General features: G+C 41.3%; 1 protein-coding gene across 3 annotated transcripts in view; it reads left to right on the top strand.

The window, feature by feature from the left end:
- Positions 1-19943, top strand: part of KIF15 (kinesin family member 15) — a 120710-nt gene extending 100767 nt beyond the window's left edge. For 2 of the 3 annotated variants that reach the window (XM_082412718.1, XM_082412719.1), the window contains exons 27-35: positions 419-565; positions 1419-1520; positions 1793-1957; positions 3484-3593; positions 6336-6405; positions 7452-7489; positions 11611-11776; positions 12015-12146; positions 12478-13069. In XM_082412718.1, coding sequence (XP_082268844.1) covers positions 419-565; positions 1419-1520; positions 1793-1957; positions 3484-3593; positions 6336-6405; positions 7452-7489; positions 11611-11776; positions 12015-12146; positions 12478-12528 — 981 coding nt within the window. In that variant the 3' untranslated portion in view covers positions 12529-13069. Of the gene's footprint in view, positions 1-418; positions 566-1418; positions 1521-1792; positions 1958-3483; positions 3594-6335; positions 6406-7451; positions 7490-11610; positions 11777-12014; positions 12147-12477; positions 13070-16787 lie in introns of those variants that run through there. The other variant, XM_082412717.1, reaches the window with a different exon arrangement.
- Positions 19944-20564: the final 621 nt, after the last annotated feature.

Here is a 20564-nt window from a genome sequence, read left to right as displayed (position 1 = left end):
CCAGTTAGCTGAGGGGTACTCATCTTTACAACTGTTTACCTTCCCGTGTATAATGGACTAGAATCTATTGGTGAGACAACAGGTAAACTAGAGACCCATGCCTGGAGTCCTCCCAGGGAAGGAGAGATGAGCATTAAGAGATTACCTGGGGTTGAGGGGGGAGGGGAGCAGAGGGCGGTTAGACCTCAACTGGGATACTTACATGAATTTACCGTAGTGTTTATCTCTGGACCTCATGACTTAAGTATTAACTGCTTGGTTTGTCTCAGAATGGATTAGCATACAAGCAAAAAAAAAACAGATTCTCACTTAAACTTTCTTAACGTTTTAAATATCATACATAGTAATGATTTGCAAATCGATACTGGAGCACCACAGTTAAAGAGAGTCTTCCCCTCGGGGGATTGTCCCCTAACAGAGGGACATGCTCTGTGAGGACCTGGCTCACGCCACTGAGCAGCTGAACACGCTCACCGAGGCCTCGAGAAAGCACGCGGGGCTTCTGCAGTCGGCCCAGGAGGAGCTGACCAGGAAGGACGCCCTCATCCAGGAGCTTCAGCGTGAGGTGAGATGCAGCGTGAGCGTCGCTCAGGATGGGCTTTGGGGGTTGCGGGAGCAGGACTGTGTGGCGGTTGAGCTCATGACGTCCCTGCCTTGGTTAATTCTCTACATTCAGAAAGGTGGGCTAGCAGGGCGAGCAGCTAGTGGGGCAGCAGCGCTGTGGGCTCTTAACAACCTGGTTGCTTCTGTGTGTTCAGACTTGGTGGCTGTCCTCCTGCCCACCCTCTGCCCTTGACACGTGCCAGCAAGTTCTAACCACTGTGGCAAAGGTTATGCCTGACTTTGTTGGTTTTTTTTAATTTAAATTTTTATCTTTAGCTGCGTTGGGTCTTTGTTGCTGCGCATGGGCTTCTCTAGTTGCAGCGAGTGGGGGCTACTCTTCGTTGCGCAGCACAGGCTCTAAGCGCGTGGGCTTCAGTAGTTGCGGCACGTGGGCTCTAGGGCGTGGGGGCTCAGTAGTTGTGGCCCACAGGCTTAGTTGCTCCGTGGCACGTGGGATCTTCCTGGACCAGGGCTCGAACCCGTGTCCCTTGCATTGGCAGGTGGATTCTTAACCACTGCACCACCAGGGAAGTCCCATGGCTGACTTTTGTCCTCTTTTTTGGCTAGTGTAGTTTTATAATATATTTTGTAACTTTCCTCAAATGACCCTTTGATTACTTGTGAAGCTTAAAAGAGAAATTTCTTTTAAAGTGTAAATAAATTTGTGAGAGAAATGTCAAATTATCAATCAAGCCCTGAAAAAATAATGCAAGAAGTCCATTTCCGCCTGCCTTGGGAGGATTGTCTGTTCTAATTGGACCATGTACCTGTATTATTTTCTAACTTGTAGTCTTACATCTGTTCAATTTTCCCAGCTAAACCAAAAGAAAGAGGAAGTAGAACAGAGGAAGAATGAATATAACTTCAAAATGAGGCAGCTAGGACATGTGATGGGTTCTGCTGCCCAGTATCCCCAGGTACTTTCCACAAGAACGAGTGTGTTTCAGGAGGAAAGTTGGAAATTGCTAAGACTAGCTTTGTCTTTACAGAAAAAGACTTTCACTAACAGCTTTTCTGCTTTTTTTGATAAAAAGGTACCAGTGTTTTATTTGTTTTACTTGGACAAGAATTAGAATAACAAGCTATATACATAGCCTGTGTATTTTCTACATGCTTGGCATGTATATTTACAATGAAATCTTTATAACCACTTCATCAGGTATTTGGATGAAATTTGATTTTATTTCAGAGCCCTAAAACACCACCACACTTTCAAACACATTTGGCGAAACTCCTGGAAACGCAAGAACAAGAGATAGAAGATGGGAGAGCCTCCAAGATTTCTTTGCAACACCTTATAACAAAGCTAAATGAAGACAGGGAAGGCAAAAATGCTGAAATCCTCAGAATAAAGGTAACTGGGTAATTTTTTTCAATGAATTTAATGTTTCAAAATAAGCAGTATCTTTCATGGTGACTGAGGATCCAAAATTCAAAAGGGACAGAACTCCAGGGTAGATGGAGAAAAGTCTTCCTCTCACCCCTGACTCCAAGCTGCCTAGTTTGCTGTCCCTGTAGGCTCCAGGTGTAGCTAGTTTCTTATTTATCTTCTGAGAGCTTTCCAGCACATCTATAACCAGGCGCATAAGCATTGTCTCCCTGCCCCATTTGTTTTTCATGCGATGGTGTCATGTCATACAGGCCGCACTAACTACTCTCATGACAGTGCTGTCCAGCTTTTAGATTTTTGCCAATTTAATAGCTGAAGCACGTTATCTCATTGTATTTTTAAATTTGTATTTTTCTTATTAGGAGTCAGATTGAGCATCTTTTGGTTTTTTGTTTCTATGAACTATATCCTTCACCCATTTTTCTATTGTTGGACTTTTTCTTAATGAGGTGCATTCTTTATATGTTAGAGAGATTTGCTTTTGTCTGTTTCTCTTGTTTGCCATTTCTTTAAACTTCCTTCTAGTGTTTTTCACCCCAGTACTTGGGGGGTATGGCTTTTGTGTGTGGGAGAGTATATTTAGGGTGGTGTTAGGGGTGGGAAGTGCGTGGAGGAGTGCCTGGGTAGGTGTAGTGTGGGTGCAGAGGGGTGTGTAGGGAGGATGCGATGCCCCATAGAAGATAGTCTGTGACCTCATGGCTCTGCAGTGAGTTTTTGTTTAGGAACAAAATTAGCCTACTGTATAGAAGACAGTATCACTCTTAAGCTTTGTTTCTCATAGAGGGGATCATTCCTGGCTTTTTTATTCGGGGCGGCTCTCAGTATGCTGCTATCTCAGGAATGTGGCATGATCTTGGTACTTGGAAGAAATTGGATCAGGTTAAAAGAAATCAAACAATAGATAAGCAGAAGTAAATCAAAAAGGACACTCCTTGCAAACGAGTGTTTATTTCTTCTGGGTGGTTATGCTCATGATTTTTAAGTCAGAATCCAATTAAGTATTTTGAGGCTGTGGCACATCAATTTTTAAAAATTAGAATCTAATAAATAGAATCAAATAAACATTTACCAAAGTAGTAGATGCTTTTGTTCATCTTTTCTCATAAAGGAATTTTTAATTAATTATGGTTTGTTTGGGGGTTTTTTTGGCTGTGCCGCCTGGCATATGGGATCCTAGTTCCCCAACCAGGGCTCGAACCCGTGCCCCCTGCAGTGGAAGCGCAGAGTCTTAACCACTGGACTGCCAGGGAAGTCCGAATTATGTGATATTGATAAGAGACTATGTTTAAGACAATGAGGGTATGAAAATTAATCACATTCAGAGCCCCTGAGAGCTTCTCATAGTCTACTTTTTCTCCAGTGATACCCAGAGCAGTGTTCAGTGTGTAAAGGGAGCTTAAAAGAGGAATACCTGTCTCATCATGGCCTGGGGAGCAAAATAATGCCTACTATAAGGTGTTTTCTGAAAAGACCTGGTTTGATGTTATTAGGAGCAGTTGTGTGACATGGAAAACCTACGCCTGGAAGCCGAGCAGTTAAGAGAGAAAAACTGGCTCCTGCAAGGTCAGCTGGATGATATTAAAAGACAAAAGGACAACAGGTGAGAAAGAGCCACGAGCAGTCTGTGAGCTAAATCTTGGCCTGCCTGGGTATAGTTGAGTGAATGAGGTCAGAAGAGGTTTCACAGCGTGTGTGATGTTTCTTGCTGCTCCAGGAGCTGCTCCAAGGGTTGCTTCTCAGTCAGGTCTGATGAGGGGGTTGTTTTACCAGAGAGGGAAAATAAGGTCATCACCATCTTGCCCACTCTGTTAACTTTAGTATTGCTATAGAGCTATTGAAATGAATTTCAAACACGTGAAATACTTGAACCAAACTGTCTACTTGTATTTGAAAGGGGTGAGGCGGGGAGCAAATATGTCAACAAGACAAGGCTCAAGGTTCTGCCTGCAGAAAAAGGGAGAATTTCCTTGGTTTTGCTTCTTGGCTTCTGGTGAAGGGCACGTTCCTAGGAGAAGCTGTACAGGGGGGCGTTCTGTTAGGTCTGGGTGTGTGTGTGTGGGTGGTGTGTGTTTTGGCCTCAACTCAGACAGTCTTCTAGTTGTATCTGATGGCACAGCATCTTGTCAAGGGCAACCGCACCCAGGTTATATCCTGTCTCTGACACTTGAAAGTTGTGTGACTTTGGACACATCTTTAAACCTCTTAGTGCCTCAGTTTCCTTAGCAATAAAGTGGGGGAGATGATAGCTCTTATACAAGGTGCTTTAAAGACCAAAGGTAACGTGTGTAAAGTGCTGGCTACAGTGCTTAGGAGAGGGGAGTCACTCAATAAATGGTAGCTATTAAGTAGACACAGTAGATTTATGATCCCACCCCTGAGTGAGGGATGGAGATGAGGGTGGTCTGTGAGATTATGCAGGAAGTTGAGGTTTGTCAAAGGGGGTCTGTATTTGGGATGGAAGCCCTCTGTGAATTCAGCATCCCAGATTAGGGGTGTCTGCTTTTCCTGCTGTTGTCAGAAGGTCTGTAACAGGCGCTTTCCCACTCCCGCCGCTCCCCACCCCTGTCCAGAAGCAGCCCTGACACGCACTGTCCAAACCTAAGTGAGACAGTGGATATTTGAGGACGGTGATGGTGGCTGTGCTAACAACCTATTCCTAAATGGTTCTTTGTTGGGTGGCGGGGTGCAGGGGGTTCCTAGTTCCCTGACCAAGGACTGAGCTTGAGCGCTCGGCAGTGAAAGCTCAGAGTCCTAACGACTGGACTGCCGGGGAATTCCCCTAAATGGTTCTTCTCAAGTATAGTGAGCGTAGGAGGTGCTCATTTTATTAAGCTCCTCGTGTAGGGGTTTCTCTTCCCCTTCTGGGTGATTTTGCTGCAGGTAGTCCACAGGCTGCTCACCTAGTTTCCATATGCTCCGCCCCCATGTCCAGGCATATTAAAGAAAAGCATTGTACCTGGTGTACTGTCTTTTATCAAGAGTTAGTTTGAGCATGGAACTTAGAACGTTTCCAGATCATTTATAAAACCACAATTTAAAAGACTTTATTTCATAGCCTTGTGTCCCATTTGTGAGGAGCCATACAGAATCTTCTTCATGAAAGATTAGAAGAAAATTATAGCCCAGGGGTCAGCCTGTTTGGTAACTGAAGTTTCTATTGGAGCAGTCCGGTTCTTTCATATAAATATCACGGTGGCTGCGTTTGCATTACAGCAGCCCAGTTGCATAGCTGTGCCGGAGACCTTATGGCTCCCAAAACCTATGTCTGGTTCTTGACAGAAAACGTTACCCCCCGCCCCGGATTAGACAACAGAAAACACATCTACCCTAATGATTTGGGGTGTTTTCCTCACTACCATTTTTATCTAGGCTGTCAGATTCATTAAGTGGAAGAAACTAATGTAGCTTCTGTTTTCCTTCAAGGAATGATCCTTTACTCACCAGTGAGAGAGAGATTTCTAGAGAAGCCAGTGGCGTTCAGGCAGGTTCTGCTAGGGGGGGTGGTCTCCTGATCCAGGGGCTGCCCACAGAAACTCAATTTATTATCCAGCCTGGTCAGCCTCACAGAGGTGGCCTCACATTAATCAAATTCACATGATACTGATGTATAGTCCAGAATGTAATTTTCTCTGTACAGAGGAGTGTTTCTTTTCCATGACGGGATTTATGTCTGGTGCTCAGAGAATCCCCTTCTTGGTGTCAGCATGTATGGGAAGCCCGAGTGGCATCAGAAAATTGCCAGCTGACTATGATATCCAATGCAGGGAATTCCCTGGTGGCCGGGGGCACGGGTTTGATCCCTGGTTGGGGAACTAAGATTCCGCACGCCGCGTATCGCGGCCAAAAATAATAAATAAAAAGGGCTACAGCAGTCCCAGACCTGAAATCCAAAGCAAAGAGGGGGCATCAGAGGCTCCACGGGACAGGCCAGCGTGAGGGGCCCTCCCTGCCCCCATGTGTGTCCTGTGTTTCCCCCACCATCCCAACCCAGCCAGTCACATTCATGCCAGGCACCTGGACTGTCCTTTCAGCCCCATTTTGTTCACATATGATCTTCAGATGGTACTGCTCTAAGTTAATACTTTATTCTCAACCAAACCCTGTAATTAGATTTCCCAGCTTTGCTCATCTCACTTTTGTATGGAAGGAATCCCAAATGCTGGGGAGGTACCTTATTTCATCCTCATGTGTTGATCACGCTTATTGACTGTGCTAACTTGACCTAATCACCACAGAATTAGCTCTTCTTTGCACATCTTGGCATTGCTGTATGTAATAGATACGAAATCGATACTTGAACATATTTGACACTTTTCTCATCCTCCCTTCCTAATCTACGCAGTGAACAGAATCATTCAGACACGCAGCAGCTGAAGAATGAACAAGAAGAAATCAAAGAAAGACTTGCTAAAGTATGATTTTTTTTTTACATAATAGTTGTTTTTTTCTTGTGTGAAAAATGTTTTTATAGTTAGCATTTATGGTTATATATTTTAGAAACCATTTTATTATTGAAATTTTGTCTTTTTTGTATTCCTGTTAAGTTTGATATTTACCATCAGTATTTAGCTATAGCTGAGAATTAAGAGTGAATTAGTCTTCATGCCTAGACGGTAAGCCTACTGCTCACACAGAATTCTCCATTTAGAAGCAAGTATCGAGTGCCTCTTTGAGGCCTTAAAGGGCACAATACATGAACGGTTGTAAATAGGTACCCCCTTTATGTGTGTGTAGCTGGGATTGTAGAAAAGGATGTCCCTTTTTTTTTTTTTTAATTGAGGTATAGTTGATTTACAATATTGTGTTAGTTTCTGATGTACAGCAAAGTGATTGTTATACCTATATGTGTATTCTTTTTCATATTCTTTTCCATTATGTTTTATTATAGGATATTGAATATAGTTCCCTGTACTATACAGTAGGACCTTGTTGTTTATCTACTTTATGTATAGTAGTTTGTATCTGCTAATCCCAAAGTCCAAATTTATCCCTCTCCCCCTTTCCCCTTTGGTAACTGTAAGTTTGTTTTCTATGTCTGTGAGTCTGTTTCTGTTTTGTAAATAAGCTCATTTGTATCTATTTTTAGGTTCTACCTATAAGTGATACCATATGATATTTCTCTGACTTACTTCACTTAACATGATAATCTCTAGGTCCATCCATGTTGCTGCAAATGGCATTATTTCATACTTTTTTATGGCTGAGTAATACTCCATTGTCCATATGTACCACATCTTCTTTATCCATTCATCTGTTGATAGACATTTAGGTTGCTTCCATGTCTTGGCTGTTGTAAATAGTGCCATTATGAACATTGAGATGCATGTATTGTAAAGGAATTTGCTTTAATTGGTTATATTACCATTAGGGAGAGCGGACTGATTACTTTCAGTCTTTTGTTTAGCAATGTTAAGAACTTAAGTCATTTTTTCTTTCTCTTTCTTTAATCTTCTTATAGAATAAATTGGTTGAAGAAATGCTAAAAATGAAAGCAGAGTAAGTACACTCTTTTGAATTCAAGTTCTTGTTGATCGTTTATTAATACCAACCAGTATTCCTCTAAAGGAAGAAATGCTTATAATATCCAGAAGGTAAGTAAATTCTTTCCTTTCTGCAGTAGTATTTGAACATAATAGATATTTACAAAATTCTTTTCTTAAATACCACTTGCTAAAGGGGTTCCTCATATGAAGCCATTCCAAAAAAACACTTAAAGAAATAAGTGCCAGGAAAACCTTAGCTTCCCTGGGGGAATTGATGGGTTTTCTCCTCATGGACAATGAGAACTATATAACTGACCAGGTTTCCTTCTCACTTCTGGTTTCCTCTGCTTTAAAACCTTGAGGCCCTCTCAGACCCATAGATCAATACTATGAATTCTTCTGGTCTTGACCTTGTGTCTCTTTATATGTTTTCTATGGACATGATTTTATTTTATTCATATAGTTCTTGTATTTTAATTTATGTAATCTTATAAACTGCCTCATTCTTTGATAAACAAGATACACTGTATTTTCTGTCAAGTTCAAAATAAGTAAACTGGTTGGTATTAACAAAGTGATAAAACGTTAGAAAGATATTGTACTCTCTGAATAGAATAGATCTCATCAGGAACAGCGATTCTCAAACATTTTCACTTGTTTCACCTCCTAAAAGAATTTTGAAACACCATATACCCTCTTGCACATTTTTGGACTTGACTATGTCTAAAATTTTTCATTGTAAGTTTAAATTATTGCAAAGGATAGAAGTTTTGACATACTGAAAATAGTGACATTTAGAAATAAAGCTTTTGTGGTGTTCTTTTAAAAGTTATCCAACTGATCTGGTACTTTCTACCCATTTAAAAAATACCTGAAGAAATTCGTAAGTCTAAAATTTTACATTGTTCCTTTTTCCTTTGAAATTAAGTTTCCATTCTATACCCATGCAGAATTATATCCTAATTTAATATATTGTTTGGAAAATTTTTTGTTGACTGCCCTATCATATAACTTAGCAATGAAAATATGTATGCAAATTACAAGTAATTTGTAAAAATTTATTATATTCATATGGCTCTAAGTGTTATATTTTTTCTGGATTGAGTTTTCATTACAATTATTAAAGTATCCTGAATTTATTGTAAATTTTTATGAATAATTATTATACAAGTAAAATTTTATTGGAAATGCATCTCTCAATGCATTTTATCTTAATGCTTTTTCTTTAATTAGCTCATTCTGTTGCACTTAATTCTGGAATCAGTATTCACTATCAATTCTGTTCCTACTTTTTTGTTTTTATAGATATAAAGGCTGAGAAATCTTATTCACATACTAAGTAAATAACAATGGAAGGAGTTTTGTTAGAATGTTGTCCTTCAATTATTTGAACTCCATCCAAGTTAATATGCCAGAAATTACATAGTGACATGTCATCAAAAATTCTTTTTAGGGACTTCCCTGGTGGTCCAGTGGTTAAGACTCTGCGCTTCCACTGCAGGGGACATGGGTTCGATCCGTGGTCAGGGAACTAAGATCCCACATGCCGCATGGTACGGCCAAAAAAAAAAAAAACTTTTTAATGATCAGCTGACAAAGACCACCCAACTTGTGAAAGATTTGTTACTCATTTATTGAGTCATTTGCATCATAGACTCATATACTCAATAGAGTATAGGTGTGGAACAGAACTTTGTTCAACACTTTCATCTGCATTTGAGCAGTTCAGGGACCGGTTCCTTGCCAGTTAGCTGTAGGGCTAGGATAGAAATCTGGATCACTTACAGGATCTATGAGAATCCACCAGAAGTATAGATAATACCCATTTGAGACCTTCTAGCAAAAAGAATAAAAGCTATCCAAGCTGATATGTAATTTATTTCATGATCTAGTAACCAGTGCTACAGTGTCCCTGGGACTACAGGAGCCCACACTGTGGCAAGTGAAGCAACCTCCAGAAAATGGCACACACGGTTTTATCAGTCCCAGCCTACGGCAGCAATTTTAAACATTGCATTATCCACACGTGTATGTGACGATGCTTTTAAAAAGCTACAAAGAACTGAATACCAAGCCAACAGTGGTGTAGGCAGATGTTGAATTTCATATAACAAGAGGTCTGGAGGTGCATTGACTCAGTGATGCCATCACTGACCCAGACCCTTCCCATTCTTCTGCTTTTGGTACTCTTGCTTGTGACCTATTGGCTACAAGATGGCTGCTGCAGCTCCAAACAACATAAACAGGAGGATCAGAGCTTGCAGTGTTGTGGGTTCAAAAGGACTTTCTTTTGTCAGGGAAAAAAACTCCCAGAAACCCTCAAGATTCATTGTGTCTCCTTATCCAGAATTAGCATGCCTGCAGGGCAAGCTGAGAAAACTAGTATCTGGCAGTGGGGTAGAGATAACCATGGTTTTAGCTCAGACCAGTTATTATTTACTAATCTTTGGGAACTGGGTGTGCTTCTCCTCTCCCTTTCTTGTCCTCTGAATAAACTGAGTTTCTATAAAAAGCAAGGGGGGGCTTCCCTGGTGGCACAGTGGTTGAGAATCTGCCTGCTAATGCAGGGCACACGGGTTCGAGCCCTGGTCTGGGAAGATCCCACATGCCGCGGAGCGGCTAGGCCCGTGAGCCACAACTACTGAGCCTGCGCGTCTGGAGCCTGTGCTCCGCAATAAGAGAGGCCACGATAGTGAGAGGCCCGCACACAGCAATGAAGAGTGGCCCCCACTTGCCGCAACTAGAGAAAGCCCTCGCACAGAAACGAAGACCCAACACAGACAAAAATAAATATGAATAAAAATAAAATTAAAAAAAAAAAAAAAAAAAGCAAGGGATTGGCTGTTGGGTAGGCAGCTGCAGTGTCTGCCATGCCACAAAGCCTTTTCATGAAACGAAAGCAAAACACATAAGGCAAATGCAGAACAGCTCCAGATGAATTGGGAGAACATCAGTGCCCTCACTCCCACACCGTCCTCCTGAGGTTCCACGGAATGTAGTCTGAAAACACCGCCCTAGAAATTGTTGGCCTTAAGTGGTATCTTTAATTCTGTGTATGACATCACTTAAATCATCAGCTTTCTATTCCATATGCATTGTAAAATAAATAAAAAGCATTTGTTTCTTTGGGAAGCTTATAGAATTCACTTAGTTTTGTGAAATTCTGTATAATTGTTTGGTAACCCTTCTTTTTTTTTTTCCCTTTTGAACACAATTTTATTCTTTTTTTTTTTAACATTTTATATTGGAGTATAGCTGATTAACAATGTTGTCTTAGTTTCAGGTGTACAGCAAAGTGATTAAGTTATACATATACATGTATCTATTCTTTTTCAAATTCTTTTCCCATTTAGGTTGTTACATAGTATTGAGCAGAGTTCCCTGTGCTATACAGTAGGTCCTTGTTGGTTATCCAACACTGTTTTAAATATAGCAGTGTGTACATGTCAATCCCAAACTCCCTAACTATCCCTCCCTGCCTCCCTTCCCCCCTGGTAACCATAAATTCATAATATAAGTCTATGAGTCTGTTTCTGTTTTGTAAATAAGTTCATTTGTATCATTTTTTTTTTTAATTCTGCATATAAGCGATACCATATGATATTTGTCTTTCTCTGTCTGACTTAACTTTACGCAGTATGACAATCGCTAGGTCCATCCATGGGTAACCCTTCTTTTTAATGTTTATTTTCAATTGATAGTTGCATGAAGTGTATAAATTCTAAATAGCACATCCTTGAAGAAATGACTAGTGTCCCACCATCTGAGAAACAGTTTTTGAAACCAGAAATGATTACTCTAAGATATGGGGCACTGAATAAACCATGCAGAGTATAATAATACTTAAGTAACAGTTTGCTCTGAGGGCTAGATCTAAAAGTTTCCATTCTAAATTTTTGTTGTGTAAAAAACGGTTTGTGGAGCTTTCCAAAATGAAAGTTTTGGGTAAAACAACCATAAAAAAAGTGTATCTGCAACTCTTGCTATCTTCCTGTGCTGTCAGAAAGGGGAGGGCTGAATATTAGTGATACTTTCAAATAAAAATTCTGGGCTTGGGTGACAAGTGTCTGATTTGAGTACTGTTTTATAATTACGTCCCTTTGGGAGACCATAACACGATAGTTACTGTTACAGCCTAGAACAGCTCCAGAGTGCCCTTCAGAACAAAGAGACCGACTACCTTACAATGACTGAGGAAGTTGAACGAGTCAGAATGTTGGAGTCTAAAGCGTTCCAAGAAAAGGAACAACTAAGATCAAAGCTGGAAGAATTGTATGAAGAAAAGGAGAGAACATGCCAGGTGCATTTGGGTGTTGGTTTTTATTAACAGAGCCGATCAGCATAAGTCTCCTGGCTGTGATTGGGCATCCTGTGGTTTACAGCTGCTCCAGTGCACGCAAAGATGTGTGGTCACGAAAGCTGGGAACCTGGGCTCTGTCTCTCCCTCCCTGTGCTCTTGGAAGGCATGAAATAATGTTACTTTAAAAGAAAAATTAAAAGCAGCTCATTTTCCCTTCCCTGGATTGATTTACCTGCAGGAGATGGAAATGTTAAGGAAGCAGGTGGAGTGTCTCGCCGAGGAAAATGGGAAGTTGGTAGGTCACCAAAACCTACATCAGAAGATCCAGTACGTAGTGCGGCTGAAGAAGGAAAACATCAGGCTTGCTGAGGTAAACTCCTGAAAATTGTGCCACATAAACTCATTCTGGTTTTTAAATGATGATTTAGTTAAAATTTAATTTAATTATTGAATCACGTAACTGCTTTCTTCAGGGAACCTCCTGAATTTAAAAAAAAAAAATTCAGCTATTGCTATTGTGAGCATAATTCAGTCAGTTATCATACACATGAGATTCTTGTTTACTGTTAAAGTAGTTTACAAACGGAAAATTATAGTCGTAGTTTGAAATTTAAACTTAATGAATGCCAAGAATAACTCTTCCTGCAAGAATTAGAGCCTTAATTTTTTTTCTTTTCCCTTTCTTAAAAATTACTGACCAGGAGTCAGAAAAGTTGCGTGCTGAAAACTTACTTTTAAAAGAAAAGAAATGAATGAATCATAAGGATCCCGATCAACTACCTACCTTGTTTGGAGACTTTTTTCCCTCTTATAGAAGTAAGACCTGCCCTTGCGCACTTAGTAGAGCTGAATTAAGAGCCACGACTATTACCTGTGTATGTGGGGGTTGGGGGGCTGACCCTCAAGTTTCTTATGAACTCTCTGCACCTGTGCACACCTGTGGCAGCCGGCAGCCTGCAGTTAGAGGTTACTGTTTCAAAGCTGTAAATATTGGGAAAACCTTTTGTCTTTTTAAAATAGAAGCCCGTAGCTGAGGTTTTACAGTTGATGTTGGCCAGATTATTTTTTTCCTTCAGTACTGCCATAATCTCCTTTGAGTCTTGCATCAGAAGCTCCAACAATACACAGGTTCCAAAACTTACAGTGAGGTTAGTGATGGTGCAGTGTGCATGAATAGCAAACTTGTTAATATAGATTATTTTTGTATTCCTACTTGAAGTGTTCTCATGGGCCTTTTTTATGACTGTCAATATGGCCATTTTTCAAAATGTAATAAAATCTTTTAAAAATAAATTGTTTAATAAGGTAATTTATATTGTTCATTCACCATATGCTTATTGAGCAACTATTATATGCCAGGCACTGGTCATCAGTGAACAAAGCAAACAGAAACCCTGCCCTCAAGGAACTTCTGTGTATCAGCACTTCATTCCTTTTTATTGAGAGTAATATTCCGTTGTATGGACATGCCACATTTTAGTTACTTATCATTCGATGGACATTGCGTTACCAAACCAAACTTGGGTCCGTTCACCCTCGTGCAGCCAATCTACTGACACCGCGTTTGTGTTTTTTGGGGTTTTTTTTGTTTTTGGCTCTGCCATGTGTCTTGTGGGATCTTAGTTCCCCGACCCAGGCCACCGCAGTGAAAGAGCCAAGTCCTAACTACTGGACGGCCAGGGAAGTCCCTCAGCAAAGCTTTTTTTTTAAATTAATTTATGTATTTATTTATTTTTGGCTGTGTTGGGTCTTCGTTGCTGCGTGTGGACTTTCTCTAGTTGCGGCGAGCGGGGGCTACTCTTCATTGTGGTGCATGGGCTTCTCATTGCGGTGGCTTCTCTTGTTGCAGAGCACAGGCTCTAGGTGCGCGGGCTTCAGTAGTCGTGACTCATGGGCTCAGTAGTTGTGGCTCTTGGGCTCTAGAGTGCAGGCTCAGTAGTTGTGGCACACGGGCTTAGTTGCTCCGCGGCATGTGGGATCTTCCCAGACCAGGGCTCGAACCCGTGTCCCCTGCATTTGCAGGCAGATTCTTAACCACTGCGTCACCAGAGAAGTCCAGCAAAGCATTTTTAAAGGCAAGATGGTACTTCCCTGGTGGTCCAGTGGTAAAGAATCTGCCTTACAATGCAGGGGACCTGGGTTCGATCCCTGGTCAGGGAACTAAGATACCACATGCCGCGGGGCAACTAAGCCTGCGCACCACAACTACTGAGCTCGCGCACCTCAACTAGAGCCTGCGTGCTGAAAACTACAGAGCCCACGTGCTCTGGAGCCTGCATGCCACAAGTAGAGAGAGAAAAACTGGCATGCTACAACTAGAGAGAAGCCCACGCGCCGCAACAAAAGATCCCGCATGCCGCAACTGGGACCCGGCGCAGCCAAAAATAAATAATAAATAAATCCTTAAAAAAAAGAAAAGAAAGCAAGATGAGGGAGAGGCATCTCAGGGTTTGTGATAAGTTCGTGCCCAGTTCTCTGACTGGTTGATGGTGAGGTAACAGGGCAGTGTCACAGGCGTTAACACTATCAGTCCTTAGGTGCCAGTAGGTCTGGGGGCTATGCACTCATGGTCATCAAGTAATTAACTTCTTCCATTCGGTGGGGGGTTTAGCATCTATAAAACAACTCAGGGAATGTGCCATCAGATACTTTTATCTAGGTGCTTAGAGAGGAGCTAAAGCAGAGGAGGTGGAGGAAGGGTCTGTCCCAGGAAGGCCCTATAGGGTCTTGCTCGGTTACAATTTGAACTGTTGGCAATTTTGGGCTACTTTGGATAACAGTGCTCTAAATAGTCCTGTGTAAGTCTTGCTACGAAAATGTTTCACATCTCTTGAGTAGATACCTAGGGGTGAAATTTATCTCAGGTGGCCTCGGCCTGCAGTGGCTTGAAGCAGGATTTCAGTTCCCCAGCCAGAGATTGAAGTCAGGCTGCAGCAGTGAGAGTGCTGAATTCTAGCCACTAGACCACCAGGGACCAATGGCCAGTCACAAGGCCTTGGCCTGTCAGCAGTGTAGAAATGAATTTCTACATAGAGTCAGAAAGTAGTGAAACAAATAAAGCATTTATTAGGAGGAAAAAGAGTACATGTGGATAGACACACGGGCGGGCTCAGAGAGAGAGTCGTGCCCTCATGGTAGTTTGAATCACTTTTATGGGGCATTTCTTCTGGTTTTCCTTGGCCAGTCATCTTGCTTTGCCTGGTTCTGAGTCCATATTTGGCATATCTGTGTCTTCCCGATCTTGGAGAGGCAGCAGCGGGCAGTGGCTTGAAGCAAGATCTTAGCTGTCTGCCCAGGAACTGGACCTGGGTAGCCTGGATGAAAACCAGGAATCCGAGCCATTAGTCCACCAGGGGCTAGAGGCTGGAAGCTAAATTCCCCTGGCCCTTGCCTCCATTGAAAAATACATTTCTCAAGGAGGCAAAAACTGCAAAAACAGGTACAAAGTTTATTATTAGAGACACAGCACAACAAGTGGGAGAGCACACAGAGAAAGTTTCTTTAGTGAAGACAAGCAAGTCACAGATGCACACCAGGAGAGAAAGGGTGTGGGCATCCCCCCTAATGAGGAACACAGTAAAGAGGCGGTTAAATCATTTATATAGGGCAGTCCTTCCGGGTCTTTGTTTACCTTTGGCCAATTATCTGGTTTCTTTTTCCACGCCTGACCTGCCGGAGGACCCTCCCCGACATGCGTGCACAACTTTTTTCCAAGATGGATTCCAGCCCAGAGGCCTTGGCATCACCTATTATGGGTGGCGCCCCCTCCTTTTTAACCCCCAAGGAGCCTTTCTGCACATGTGCAGTGTCTCCCTTGCCCCAAGGATGGGAAACATGTGACCTCTTGATCCTTTACTCAGACAGCGTTTAGCCTCTTTCTTTCCCCGCTGTGACTGTTATCTTAAAGTGTCCTCAGGAGACAAAGTCCCGCTATTTACCCTGTTGCTGTTGTTATTTCTATCTCGTAGTGCAAACAGGAGGCTGGTTGTAAATACCTAGCCTAGAGCCCACCTGCCTCCTTCCTCAGGAAATGTAAACAGGAGACCACTTGTAAATGCCCAGCCTGGAGCCCATCTGTCTCCTGCCTCACTCCCATGTGCGCACGTGCATCTCTTAGCCAAGGTGGATTCTAGTGAAGAGGCCTATGGGTAGCTTGACATCACCTACTATAGGGTGGTGCCCCCACCCTTTTTGACCTTCAAGGAGCCTTTCTCTGCACGTGTGCGTGTGTGTGTGCATGTGCGTGTGTGTGTGTAGTTGGGATGGTCTCCTTGACTTCGAGAATGAGGAATATGTGGTCTTTTATCTCTTATCTGGGCAGGGCTTAGCTTCTCCTTCCTCCTGCTGTTTTGGAATATCTGTCCACAGGGGACAAACTCCAGCTGCTCACCCTGGGGCCCATCTATCTCCTGCCTCAAAATTGCTGGGTCCTTTCGGCCTCTCCCCAGTTCTCCCCATTACTTTTTGGCAGCAGCACCATGTTCCTTATCGGGAAGGGACCTCGTGTTGTGAGACAGCTCACACAAGCGGTTTGCATCGTGCCTGGCCAAGGAGGGCAGTTTCAGTCAACGGTTCCCTCACACAACTGTTCTTTCTCCTGAGAAATGGACTCGGCTTCAGAGAATGCACATCAGAGATGAACCTAAAACCAAGGTCCCCAGCTATCTGCAGAGAATGAGGCCTGGGCTTCGTGGATATATATTTTTTTTCCTTTTTCTCTTTTTGTGAGTGTATATGTGTATGCTTCTTTGTGTGATATTGTCTGTGTAGCTTTGCTTTTACCATTTGTCCTAGGGTTCTGTCTGTCTGGTTTTTTTTTTTTAGTATAGTTTTTAGTGCTTGTTATCACTGGTGGATTTGTTTTTTGGTTTGTTTGCTCTTCTTTCTTTCTTTCCTTTTTTTTTATTTTTAATTTTTTAATTTTTAATTTTAATAAATTTATTTTATTTTATCTTATTTTATTTTTCTTTCTTTCTTTCTTTTTTTCTCCCTTTTCCTCTGAGCTGTGTAGCTGACAGGGTCTTGGTGCTCTGGCCGGGTGTCAGGCCTATGCTTCTGAGGTGGGAGAGCCGAGTTCAGGACATTAGTCCACCAGAGACCTCCCGGCTCCACACGATATCACATGGCAAAAGCTCTCCCAGAGATCTCCATATCAACGCTAAGACCCAGCTCCACTCAACGACCAGCAAGCTCCAGTGCTGGACACCCTGTGCCAAACAACTAGCAAGACAGGAACACAGCCCCACCCATTAGCAGAGAGGTTGCCTAAAATCATAATAAGGTCACAGACACCCCGAAACACACCACCAGAGGCAGTCCTGCCCACCAGAAAGACAAGATCCAGCCTCATCCACCAGAACACAAGCACCAGTCCCCTCCACCAGAAGCCTACACAAGCCACTGAACCAACGTTAGCCACTGGGGGCAGACACCAAAAACAACGGGAACTACGAACCTGCAGCCTGCGAGAAGGAGACCCCAAACACAGTAAGTTAAGCAAAATGAGAAGACAGAGAAACACACAGCAGATGAAGGAGCAAGGCAAAAACCCACCAGACCAAACAAATGAAGAGGAAATAGGCAGTCTACCTGAAAAAGAATTCAGAGTAATGATAGTAAAGATGATCCAAAATCTTGGAAATAGAATGGAGAAAATACAAGAAACGTTTAACAAGGACCTAGAAGAACTAAAGAGCAAACAAACAATGATGAACAACACAATAAATGAAATTAAAAATTCTCTGGAAGGAATCAATAGCAGAATAACTGAGGCAGAAGAACGAATAAGTGAACTGGAAGATAAAATAGTGGAAATAACTACCACAAAGCAGAATAAAGAAAAAAGAATGAAAAGAATTGAGGAAAGTCTCAGAGACCTCTGGGACAACATTAAACACACCAACATTCGAATTATAGGGGTCCCAGAAGAAGAAGAGAAAAAGAAAGGGACTGAGAAAATATTTGAAGAGATTATAGTTGAGAACTTCCCTAATATGGGAAAGGAAATAGTCAATCAAGTCCAAGAAGCGCAGAGAGTCCCATACGGGATAAATCCAAGGAGAAACATGCCAAGACATGTATTAATCAAACTATCAAAAATTAAAAACGAAAAAAATATTAAAAGCAGCAAGGGAAAAACAACAAATAACATACAAGGGAATCCCCATAAGGTGAACAGCTGATCTTTCAGCAGAAACTCTGCAAGCCAGAAGGGAGTGGCTGGACATATTTAAAGTGATGAAAGCGAAAAACCTACAACCAAGATTACTCTACCCAGCAAGGATCTCATTCAGATTCGACAGAGAAATTAAAACCTTTACAGACAAGCAAAAGCTAAGAGAATTCAGCATCAGCAAACCAGCTTTAAAACAAATGCTAAAGGAACTTCTCTAGGCAGGAAACACAAGAGAACAGAAAGACCTACAATAACAAACCCAAAACAATTAAGAAAATGGTAATAGGAACATCCATATCGATAATTACCTTAAATGCAAATGGATTAAATGCTCCAACCAAAAGACATAGACTGGCTGAATGGATACAAAAACAAGACATCTATATATGCTATCTACAAGAGACCCACTTCAGACCTAGGGACACATACAGACTGAAAGTGAGGGGATGATAAAAGATATTCCATGCAAATGGAAATCAAAAGAAAGCTGGAGTAGCAATTCTCATATCAGACAAAATAGACTTTAAAATAAAGACTATTACAAGAGACAAAGAAGGACATTACATAATGATAAAGGGATCAATCCAAGAAGAAGATATAACAATTATAAATATATATGCACCCAACATAGGAGCACCTCAATACATAAGGCAAATGCTAACAGCCATAAAAGGAGAAATCGACAGTAACACAATCATAGTAGGGAGCTTTAACACCCCACTTTCACCAATGGACAGATCATCCAAACTGAAAATAAATAAGGAAACACAAGCTTTAAATGATACATTAAACAAGATGGACTTAATTGATATTTATAGGACATTCTATCCAAAAACACAGAATACACTTTCTTCTCAAGTGCTCATGGAACATTCTCCAGGATAGATCATGTCTTGGGTCACAAATCAAGCCTTGGTAAATTTAAGAAAATTGAAATCATATCAAGTATCTTTTCCGACCACAATGCTATGAGACTAGATATCAATTACAGGAAAAAATCCAAACACATGGAGGCTAAACAATACACTACTAAATAACCAGGAGATCACTGAAGAAATCAAAGAGGAAATCAAAAAATACCTAGAAACAAATGACAATGAAAACACGACGACCCAAAACCTATGCGATGGAGCAAAAGCAGTTCTAAGAGGGAAGTTTATACCACTACAATCCTACCTCAAGAAACAAGAAACATCTCAAACAATCTAACCTTGCACCTAAAGCAATTAGAGAAAGAAGAACGAAAAAAACCCCAAAGGTAGCAGAAGGAAAGAAATCGTAAAGATCAGATCAGAAATAAATGAAAAAGAAATGAAGGAAACAATAGCAAAGATTAATAAAACTAAAAGCTGGTTCTTTGAGAAGATAAACAAAATTGATAAACCATTAGCCAGACTCATCAAGAAAAAAAGGGAGGAGACTCAAGTCTAGAATTAGAAATGAAAAAGCAGTAACAACTGGCACTGCAAAAATACAAAGGATCATGACAGATTACTACAAGCAACTATATGCCAATAAAATGGACAACCTGCAAGAAATGGACAAATTCTTAGAAAAGCACAACCTTCCGAGACTGAACCAGGAAGAAATAGAAAATATAAACAGACCAATCACAAGCACTGAAATTGAGACTATGATTAAAAATCTTCCAACAAACAAAAGCCCAGGACCAGATGGCTTCACAGGCGAATTCTATCAAACATTCAGAGAAGAGTGTTCACCTATCCTTCTCAAACTCTTCCAAAATATAGCAGAGGGAGGAACACTCCCAAACTCATTCTATGAGGCCACCATCACCCTGATACCAAAACCAGACAAAGATGTCACAAAGAAAACTACAGGCCAATATCACTGATGAACATAGATGCAAAAATCCTCAACAAAATACTAGCAAACAGCATCCAACAGCACATTTAAAGGGTCATACACCATGATCAAGTGGGATTTATCCCAGGAATGCAAGGATTCCCCAATGTACGCAAATCAATCAATGTGACAAACTATATTAACAAATTGAAGGAGAAAAACCTTCTGCATCATCTCAGTAGATGCAGAAAAAGCTTTGACAAAATTCAACACTTATATATGATAAAAACGCTCCAGAGAGTAGGCACAGAGGGAACTTACCTCAACATAATAAAGGCCATATATGACAAACCCACAGCCAACATCGTTCTCAATGGTGAAAAACTGAAACCATTTCCACTAAGATCAGGAACAAGACAAGGTTGCCCACTCTCACCACTATTATTCAACATAGTTTTGGAAGTTTTAGCCACAGCAATCAGAGAAGAAAAAGAAATAAAAGGAATCCAAATCGGAAAAACAAGTAAAGCTGTCACTGTTTGCAGATGACATGATACTATACATAGAGAATCCTAAAGATGCTACCAGAAAACTACTAGGACTAATCAATGAATTTGGTAAAGTTGCAGGATACAAAATTAATGCACAGAAATCTCTTGCATTCCTATACACTAATGAAAGAAATTAAGGAAACACTCCCATTTACCATTGCAACAAAAAGAATAAAATACCTAGGAATGAACCTACCTAAGGAGACAAAAGACCTCTATGCAGAAAATTATAAGACACTGAAGAAAGAAACTAAAG

Source organism: Balaenoptera physalus, assembly GCF_965194825.1.
Source record: "Balaenoptera physalus genome assembly, chromosome: 11".
Taxonomy (NCBI): Eukaryota; Metazoa; Chordata; class Mammalia; order Artiodactyla; family Balaenopteridae; genus Balaenoptera; species Balaenoptera physalus.
The sequence above is the reverse complement of the archived record's forward strand: the minus strand, read 5'-3'. Positions and strand labels throughout refer to the sequence as shown.